The 10,449-nt window shown below is 42.6% G+C and overlaps 1 protein-coding gene across 1 annotated transcript in view; it reads right to left on the reverse strand.

Annotated features, from left to right (window-relative positions):
- Positions 1-1,096: 1,096 nt before the first annotated feature.
- The window catches only part of LOC311049747 (guanine nucleotide-binding protein G(olf) subunit alpha-like), a gene marked incomplete at both ends in the record, with an annotated part of 16,704 nt that continues 7,351 nt past the window's right edge, over positions 1,097-10,449 (reverse strand). The window contains 8 exons of the mRNA XM_084063565.1: positions 1,097-1,243; positions 2,013-2,080; positions 2,637-2,767; positions 4,037-4,157; positions 4,257-4,315; positions 4,896-4,969; positions 5,945-5,999; positions 6,742-6,839. Coding sequence (XP_083919691.1) covers positions 1,097-1,243; positions 2,013-2,080; positions 2,637-2,767; positions 4,037-4,157; positions 4,257-4,315; positions 4,896-4,969; positions 5,945-5,999; positions 6,742-6,839 — 753 coding nt within the window. The remainder of the gene's footprint in view (positions 1,244-2,012; positions 2,081-2,636; positions 2,768-4,036; positions 4,158-4,256; positions 4,316-4,895; positions 4,970-5,944; positions 6,000-6,741; positions 6,840-10,449) is intronic.

The raw sequence follows: 10,449 nt of genomic DNA on the forward strand, positions 1-10,449 counted from the left end.
ATAATAATAATAATAAGGGTAATAATAATAATAACCACATTGTCATGTTTTGTTTTGTGGGTGCATTACATTCACATGAAACCCCATATCAATTGATTACCAAATCAATGATTATGTGCAAAAGGGCGCTGAGATTCTCAATAGTAACAATAGTAGTAAATGTGATATTCTAAAGAAAATCCTCAAACTTTTACCATATGTATAAAACTATCAAATTATATCGACTGGAAAATATATTTAAAATTCAATATTAAATATCATTAGAGGAGACTACAGTATGTTGTCTATTAAAAACATTAGTACAATGTGAAGATTAGGAACATTAAATTGTTCTAACATCATTGACAATGTTTCCTAGTGCAGCAAAGAATTCCACTATTATCACGACTTCACGACTCCAGTAGTACAGTGCAGTACAGTACAGTAGTTAAACAGAACTGGTGGGTGTGTGTGGGTGTGTGTGTGTGTGTGTGTGTGTGTGTGTGTGTGTGTGTGTGTGCGTGCGTGCGTGCGTGCGGGCGTGCGGGCGGGCGTGCGGGCGGGCGGGCGGGCGGGCGGGCGGTCGTGCGGGCGCTCCTGTGCGTGTGTGTGCGTGTGTGCTTATAAAATATAATTTGAGAATATAAAACACCGTAACAGGTTCATTATTTACCTGGTATCCTATAGTTTCAATGTACAGATTATTATTTTGATAACATGTAGTTTAGACAGATTCATTGTTTCCTGTGATCCTAGTTTACTGAGACATTACACTGTCTCTCTGCATTCTATGTATGTGTTTACCTCGCTTATTGAAAGCCACTCTGGATAAGAGCATCTGGTAAATGCCTACATTGTAAATTTCTTATCCCACACTGTCCACAGTCATTACATTATGTTCATAATGCTTTGTGAATACATAAAACTATGGCTTTGTAATAAATTAAATATCAGCCAACATTCGTCATGTAATATGGATAATCATCTATGCAGTTACAATGTATCATTGTTCCTGAACGAGCGAGCGTCCATGATGTGGAACAAGAAAAAGGCACGGCTGTAGGTGCTGCACCAATCACAGCAGTTCGTACTGTGGTAAGTGCATGCGTTGGACCAATCAGAGCAGCTCGTACTGTCGTAAGTGCATGCGTTGGATGATATCGCGACAGTCGTTGAAAACGCGCCGGATGTTCTCGGTGTCCACAGCGCAGGTGAAGTGAGGATAACAATGATGTTTGCTGTCTCCGCTGGCAGTACTGATCCTCTGGAAAATACACATGAAAATACTCATTAACAATGATGTCTACTGCATGTAGTGCAGTAGTTCTCAAACTGTTTCGTGCCTTTGGAAGGACTTCCAAATTGATATATACTATCTATATACTGCGGACCCCACATCTGGAAATATTTTGTGCCAGAAGCGAAGATTTGCATAAAAGAAATGTATGGAAATTATTCAACATTTTCAATATTTCTTTCAAATATTTTCAAAAATGTCTCCACACGGCCTAGACTCTACTCCCCTCTCTAAAACACCCTGGACAACGCTCCACACATCCTAGACTCTTCTCCCTTCCCTAAAACACCCTGGACAACGCTCCACACGTCCTAGACTCTTCTCCCTTCCCTAAAACACCCTGGACAACACTCCACACATCCTGACTCTTCTCCCTTCCCTAAAACACCCTGGACAACACTCCACACGTCCTAGACTCTTCTTGATCCTGGCTCTTTAACATTGGAATAAACTCCCCATTTCAGTCAGAACTGCAGACTCACTCCCAACTTTCTGCTGTGGTCACCTCTTCAGACCTCACCCCCTAGAACTCAGACCCAATCGTACTCCTTAGCACTGTGAAGGTGATTTAGATGTTTAGATGTTGTCTAAACAGAACCTAGGTCCATTGTTAACCTAGTGTTCAGGTAAACAATGTGTAGACTGTGATGTAATAAATCAGAATAAATTCTGATTCTGTTAATACTGCGTGCGTGCGTGCGTGTGTGCGTGCGTGCGTGCGTGTGTGGTCTCTCACCAGAAACTGATCCCTGATGAAGAACTTGGCCCTCGTTACGCTGGGAACTTCATCTGCATCTGGTACCGCTGTGTACACACAGAAATACACACAGTACATAAACAATACACACAGTGTGCACAATACGTAACGCTGTGTACAAAAAATAATAATACACACAGTATACATGCGATGTGAGAGTGCAGACTATCCAACACCAGCTCTGTACTCCTGAATTGTTGCCCTCCACACCCTTCTGTCTAGCATCAGGGTCCTGAGCTCTGAAGTGTTGCTAATTCCGCTGTTATGCTACAGTGTGACATAGGTGGTGCACCTCCTACTGGCTCCACTGTTACACCACAGTGTGTCTACGTAGGTGGTGCACCTCCTACTGGCTCCGCTTTCTTACTGTGCTGTGAGGGTCTCAGCCCCATACAGCATACTGACTCCACTGTGAGGGTCCATGTCCATGACAGACAGACAGACAGACATACAGACAGACAGACAGACACAGACGGACGGACGGACGGACGGACGGGCGGACGGACGGACGGACTGGCAGGCAGGCAAACAGGCAAACAGGCAAACAGACAGACAAGCATCTGCCTGGTACTATGTACTATGTATTTACTCCAGTATATTTACCATCTTCTGGTACTGTGTACTGCGTGTACTCTGGGAAGTAATCCTCCAGCTTGGATTTCCCTGCTAAAATCTTGTCTGCCAAAACGTCCTGTTTGTTCAGGAACAGAATCACTGAGATGGTCTTCAGAAAGCTGCAACACACACACACGCACGCACACACGCGCGCGCGCGCGCACACACACACACACACACACACACACACACACACACACACACACACACACATACACTGAACTATAATTCCTTAATACTTCAACGGGTTTCAGGACCCCTTCGCTGAGGGAAAGATGAGGCAGGGACCCCCACTACATGTTGTATAAAACTGTGTTGTCATCAGTGTTGTGGAAATGTACGTTGTCTTTGTTGACAGCATTATCATCTGTGGTGGATTCATGTTAACATTCACTGCCAATAATGTATTTTTTTCCCCGCACACAGAACCAGGAGATACATGCTTTTTTCAACGCCGTATGACAAGCGAACGGGAGGTCGCGATGACATTATATTTTTCTTTGCGGAAGCACGAAACCCTCCGTGATTAGCAACCATCAGGGGATCGATCATCAAAGATGAATATTCCTTGACTACTCTAAAAGGTAAGAAAATCGAAAAATTGCTGGCAGTCTGGGCTTTATTTATTTATTTACTCTGGCAGTGGATGAGTTAATGTGTATTTTCAGACTTTTAACCATTTCAAGCCTCAATAGTAAATACAAAATAAACTTGACCTTTGGCTCTGTACTCTTTTTTTTCCCTCTACCAAACCTTTGCCGAAAGTAGACGATCTACAAGCTTGTATGATCTATGAGCTTTTAGATCTTCTATTTTCAGCTAATGTCTCCCTCCCTTTTTAATGTAAAAAAAAAAAAAAGTCACACAAGGATTTGGCAGTCCCCCTGCAGTAACTCTTTGGACCCCCCTAGGGAAGACCCATGTTGAAGACGTATATATGTTGTCAACATCCATTAAAGGATGTGTAAATGAAAAAAACGTCAATCAGGAGACAACAGGGGGAGGTAAAAGTAATTTATTTTGTACATATAGTGTTTATATGTGTTGATGTATTATTGTGTTAATTTTTGTATGTTGATGAATCGAATACATAGGACTACAGTGGAACCCGGGGCTTTTTTTTGTGTTATCCTTTTAACACATTCAATCAAACACACACACACACACACACACACACACACACACACACACACACACACACACACACACACACACACACACACACACACACACACACACACACACACACATCAGAATATAGTGCTTTAACGTTTTAACAAAACATCTTTTTTAACACAAAAATATCACTTACCCTACCTTTAATTAATTAATTATTTATGAGTTTTCTGGTTAATCAATTCATTTGATTTAACTAAAGATGAGTTTACCGGTTAGTCCAAATGGATTTGAAGAGATCCAGAGATTCTCGAAGGCGATTGGTTGAGTTGTCCTCTCTGATCACCATGTTGTAGCTGCTGCTAGCCGCTACGAAGATGATAGCTGTAACATCTGAAACATTGTTATTATTATTATTATTATTATAGCTGTTCAATCTCATTCTCTATGAAGCAGAGACACCATTTAAAACATGGTTCAGTATTTTCTCACCATTGAAGCATTGAATCCATTTCCTTCTCTCATCTCTTTGACCTCCTACATCAAACATACTGACAGACAGACAGACAGACAGACAGACAGACAGTTAGAATGAGGTACAACACAAGCAGGTGTGTAGACTCAATCATCCAATCCACCGAAGGCGGTGTTCAAAGCAGATCCAATAGATCCCTTATCAGACAACGCCAGTATGTATAGATTATTATCATTGATTACAGTCAGTATGTATAGATTCTTATCAGTGATAAGAGTCAGTATGTATAGATTATTGTATTAGGGATGGGCATTTGGACCTTTTTTGTAAACGTCAATCAATAAATAAAGTTGCTATTTGTGGGCAGTTCAAATAAAGCCTAAAACATACATTAAAACATGTATTGTGACTCGTTGTGATCTTGTACATCGGGCACGATGGAGTATATCGTCCCTGTCAGGTGGAAACCCTCATATGTCCAAAACTGTTACTTTTCAGGATTCAAATTCAAAAATTGCAAAAATAGCAGATCGACAAGATCAAAACGTGTCACTGCGTTGCGCCAGCTTTGGGGATCTGTTGGGAATTATGATTATGTTTGTCTCAATGTTTTAAACAAATCATTGGTCTATTTTGGTCCAGGAGGTGAAACTTACTGGAAGTTGACTTTATCGACCTGAAAACGAGTCTCAAAAATCCCCGAAGTCAAAACTCTGCAACGCAGCAAGTCCTGTAGATAGAAATATTATGATTAGGGTCCGAGCACTGCACAATAGTGCGAGGCCCTATTGAAATAGCAATGATTATTACTATTATTCCGATTCTTCCCGATAATGAATCGCGAAATTCGCTCAGCATACACAAAACATGGCGAAGCGTCAAACTTCAACGCCAAACAGGAAGTGAAAATAGCCGATCTACAAATTTGGTATGTGGACTAAGACCACCAATAGGAACGAGCTGTAATTGCTTAAGCCCCGCCTCCTCTGTTTTTTTATTGGCTGGGCTTCAAGCAGCCATTATTCCAGTTCGCAGCAATAGGGACGAGCTGTAATTGCTGAAGCCCCACCCCCTCTGTCTTCTTATTGGCTGGGCTTTAAACAGCCATAACTCCAGTCTGCAGCATGCTACCAAGTCCAAATTTGTTTTTTGGACTAAAAAGCTGTCTAAGCTGTGAATTCTTAAGCCCGGCCTCTGTCTTCCTATTGGCTGGGCTTTAAACAGCCATAACTCCAGTTCCCAGCATCGAAAACCTACTTCCTAGGTGCACTTAGACGGTCAATAGGGACAGGCTGAAATTGCTTAAACTATGTAGCCTAACTTTTCAGCTGATTGCCATACAGGCTTGTATCGTGGACAAAACGCCGAGGGCCTGGTCATCGCTGCTTGCAGCTTTACTTATTATTATTATTATAGCGTCATACACCGGGGCAGATATGAACTATAACTATAACTAGTACAACTATTCATAACATGTGCAACAGATCCCTATTGTTGATTATTATTGAGTAAACAGTATGGATCACACACACACACACACACACACACACACACACACACACACACACACACACACACACACACGCACACGCACGCACTTCTCTTTGAGTTAATATCATAATACTAAATGAACAAGATGACATCTGAGATGTGTTTAATGAACTCGGTTACTCATTTAATACTAGTTAGCAAACTAGTTCATTACCTGGTCAGTGGGGGAGTAGTCACTCCTCCGTACCGGATCCAACCTGTCTAGGAAACTGAAGCACACCTTTTTTAGATTTGTACAGCTATAGCAGTGATTCTCAACCGTTTTAATTAGAAGGACCCCCCCGTTTGATGTGCATTAGGATACAGACCCCCATTTGACACCATTTTGATATCTGGGACCCCCAATCTACACTGTAGTATCATCAGTGTTAATTGGTCAATTGGTTTCCCAACTATCCATCATTGGGCTGGGGACTCCCTGGAACACCCTCAAGGACCCCTGGGGGTCCCCGGACCCCACTCTGAGAACCACTACTCTAGCTTTTTTAATATTGCATAAGGGGCTGTGCATAGGTGCTGAACAACGCCCCCTAGCTGTTGTAAAATCTCATTACGATGAGAACATGTTTCAATATTGTTGAATGAATATGAATATCTATCATTATATGGGACTACTAAGATATTGATAACAAAGCATATTACTTCAGATTGTGGAAGGACTGTGTGTGTGTGTGTGTGTGTGTGTGCGTGTGTGTGTGTGTGTGTGTGTGTGTGTGTGTGTGTGTGTGTGTGTGTGTGTGTGTCTGTCTGTCTGTCTGTCTGTCTGTCTGTCTGTCTGTCTGTCTGTCTGTCTGTCTGTCTGTCTGTCTGTCTGTCTGTCTGTCTGTCTGTCTGTCTGTCTGTCTGTCTGTCTGTCTGTCTGTCTGTGTGTGTGTGTGTGTGTGTGTGTGTGTGTGTGTGTGTGTGTGTGTGTGTGTGTGTGTGTGTGTGTGTGTGTGTGTGTGTTCTTACTATTTAGCACAGTCTATGAGTTGATACTCGTTGTTGCGTTCGTAACAAGACTTGACTCCTTCATCCTCCCACAGACACTGAGCATGCTCAAAGAACTCCTGAGACACACATACACACACGCACGCAGGCAGGCAGGCAGGCACACACACACACACACACACACACACACACACACACACACACACACACACACACACACACACACACACACACACACACACACACACACACACACACACATTTGAAATATGTATTTATGTCCACATAAACAGAAGTATGCCTTGTACAAAGGGCATAAACACTGCCAGTGCAGTCAGATAATGGGAAAACAGCCAGTTACAAAGTGCATATAAGGCAGAGCATGGGCAACAATCATGGGTAAAGGAAACAACGCCTCCTCCAAATTGAGCGGCTTCCTATAATAGCTGATATTGAGCAGTACCTTGCTAATTGTTTAGTTCTCCTTTTGGAGAGGGCGGCCATTTGAAGGCCCCTCACAACCAACTTGTGCACGTGCCCTAGGCTACCAAAGATAAAAAACAAAAGTTTACATCTGTAGCCTAGCTGAGAGATGGTCTGCTTTAGCTGATGATATTTTAGCACTTTGGTTAGGAAGGCTTCCTCTAAGTCTAAGTAATCAAAAGTACAGCCGACCTCGAGAATGAACACCTCCCTATGGTTTTCATTAACAACAATGACGGCTTCACAGTAGAATGCTTATACAGCATGATGGAGGACCTGAAAATAGACGCACGCACGCACGCACGCACGCACGCACGCACGCACGCACGCACGCACGCACACACGCCAAACCCAAAACCACAGTGAATGAACTAGCCAACAGTAACATCAACTGAGCAACTATTGTTAATGCATTTGTGAAGGACAATGATAACTAACTGTACAGTAAACCTTGTTGTCTCCGCCAGGCCGAAAGGCATGGCGAGAGAGTATGTTTCGCCCCCTGTCCGTCCGTCCGTCCGTCCGTCCGTCCGTCCGTCCGTCCGTGTGTGTGTGTGTGTGTGTGTGTGTGTGTGTGTGTGTGTGTGTCCGTCCTTCTGTCTGCGTACAGCTAATCTCCGCCACCGTTGACCCGGTCGCTGTGAAACTGTGCACACACACTCCCTGGATGCCACAGCAGAACCTCTGCCCAACATTTTTCAGATCAGCCTGTCATAGCGCCACCATGAGGCTGACTTTTGCTAAACACATTTTTGGATATTACTCCTACAGATTTTGTCCAAAAAACACGCAAATCGGTACACAGTATCTCTATAGCCATGTGATCAACACGGATCTGTCTGATTTTCCATATGCCATCCTGATTGGCTAAAATTGGCTTCCAAAGTTTGCAGGATTGGTTCATTTTGAAAAAAATGCCTCAAATCATGAACGCAGCATGCGATTTTCGTGACATTTTCCACGTAGATTCCCACTTGGCCCAGGAAGAAATGCCACTTGAAAACGTTCAAATCAGCCTCATGGTGGCGCTATAACAGGCCGATTCACGTTTTTTGCTATAACTGCACCGATCTGCTTGAAACTTCGCACGCACACTCCCTAGAGGCCAAGGAAAAACATTTGCCCTGCATTTTTCACGTATGCCTTTTAGAGCGCCGCCAGGAGGCTGAGTTTTGTAAAACACATGTTTTGCTCCTACTCCTTCAAATTCTGTCCAAAAATCACACAAATCGGTACACAGTATCTCTATAGTCATGTCATCAAGATGGATGTGTCCGATATTTCATATTCCATCCTACTTGGCTAACATTGGCTTCCAAAGTTTGCAGGATAGGTCCGTTTTGAACGAAATTCCTCAAATCATGAACGCAGTGTGCGATTTCCGTGAAATTTTGCACGCACATTCCCACTAGGCCGAGGAAGAAATGCCACCCTTTTCACATTGGCCTGTTATAGCGCCACCAGCAGGTCTAATTTAGCAAACCACATTTTTGGAACAAAATGCCTCAAATCATGAATACAGTGTCCGATTGCCGTGCAAGGCCTAAGAAGAAATGGCCACCCTTTTCACATTGGCCTATTATAGCGCCACCAGGAGGCCACAATAATCTACCTGACCTGGCGGAGACTTGTGCTCCGAGGAGCACTTTTTCTAGTTATTTTCTCCATTTGTTACTTTTCTGTATCCATTTGGGTCCATTCGTACACTCTCAGAGTTAAGTGTTTTTTCAGTTGTTTTTAAATGTTAAGTAGCCTGGTTCTACTGTGACAGTATGCTATAGATCAGGGGTATTCAATGTTTTTCAGGCCAAGGACCCCTTAGCTGAGAGAGAGAGATGAAGCAGGGACCCCCACTACATATCCTATATTAAAACTGGCTGGCCGGCCGGCGGGCGGACCTCTGCCATCACTCTGACTGATAACAATATACTGTAAGGAGTCCCCAATAAAGCTATACGGCCAAATATGGGGACACAGACAAACGGTTACAACGAGTACCCTGACAAAGCCCCCAACACTATGACTCAGACATATTTGTCGGATCAGTGTCACGTAGCTGTGAGGGCTCCATAGCGGCCCGAACCTCTAGTTGTATACAATTTTGTTTCAGATTAAAAAAAGACATCTCATAGATTTCATAGTCTTGTTTGACAGCACATTAACGGTGGCAGTCATCATTGTTATGTAAATACTTTTTTGTGTCTGTTTGTTTGGTCAAATCTTTTCTATTAATATGTTGGATTCACGTTAACGTGTTTTTTTAGACATTTAAAGTCACACTACTGTATGTAGTTTCGGGTATCAATGGCCACTTTGGACACAAATAACATGGCAGCCAACATCTTTGACTTCATTACCCAAGATTCTCTGCGTCCCTGCTCGCGCTAGTGATGTGACACTCTAGGTTTGAGTCTTTTGAGGGTCCCCAAATTATTTAGGGGGAGACCCCAGATGATTAGCTTAATGTGCAACATTGTTTCCTCACTCAACAGTAAACAAACCAACATACAGTATAAGTGCATACAGGGTATCCGCACAATTCTAAATTAACAATTTCAATAATTAAAAGACATTTTTAATACCTCTTAAAAATGTAAAGAGATTATTACTGAATAAAAAGTAATCAACAAACTATAAACAAAAAAAAAGGGCAAATTGTCAAATATTACCTAAGACAGAGGCAACAAAACCGTGAAAATAGTACAAGCTCATCTGCTTTTTTTTCTTTCTTTTTTTCTGTGGAACCGAGCCAACCAACATGTAATGGCTCAACTCCTACAATTCCAAGTTCTTATCAGGGTGGGGGGGTCCCCAGTTCAAATATGATTCTTTTGGGGCGTCGTGGCCTGAAAAGTTTGAGAACCACTGGTCGGGGGGTCCCAGTTCTCCTTTTATGGGACCCCCCACCCTGACAAGCACGTGGAATTGTAATTGACGCATTACATTTAGTTTGACTCCAGTTCCACAGATAAATATTGTGAAAATAACCGAAATTAGTAGTAGCTAATTTCACAATTCTTGCCTCTTTCTGATATTATTTGATCATTTGGCCAAAGTTTGACCAGTTGTAATGGTAGCCTATAGTTTGTTGATTACTTTTGATGCAGTTATGGTCATTTTTCTTTTTTAGGTTTTAAATAGGTCTTAAAAATCCTTAAATTGTCACATTACTGTCATCTGGGGACCCCACAAAAATCATGTGGGTCCGGACCCACAGGTTGAGAACCACTACGCAACATAGTCTAT

This window comes from Gymnoscopelus microlampas (genome assembly GCF_963454915.1).
Source record: "Gymnoscopelus microlampas genome assembly, chromosome: 7".
Classification (NCBI taxonomy): domain Eukaryota; kingdom Metazoa; phylum Chordata; class Actinopteri; order Myctophiformes; family Myctophidae; genus Gymnoscopelus; species Gymnoscopelus microlampas.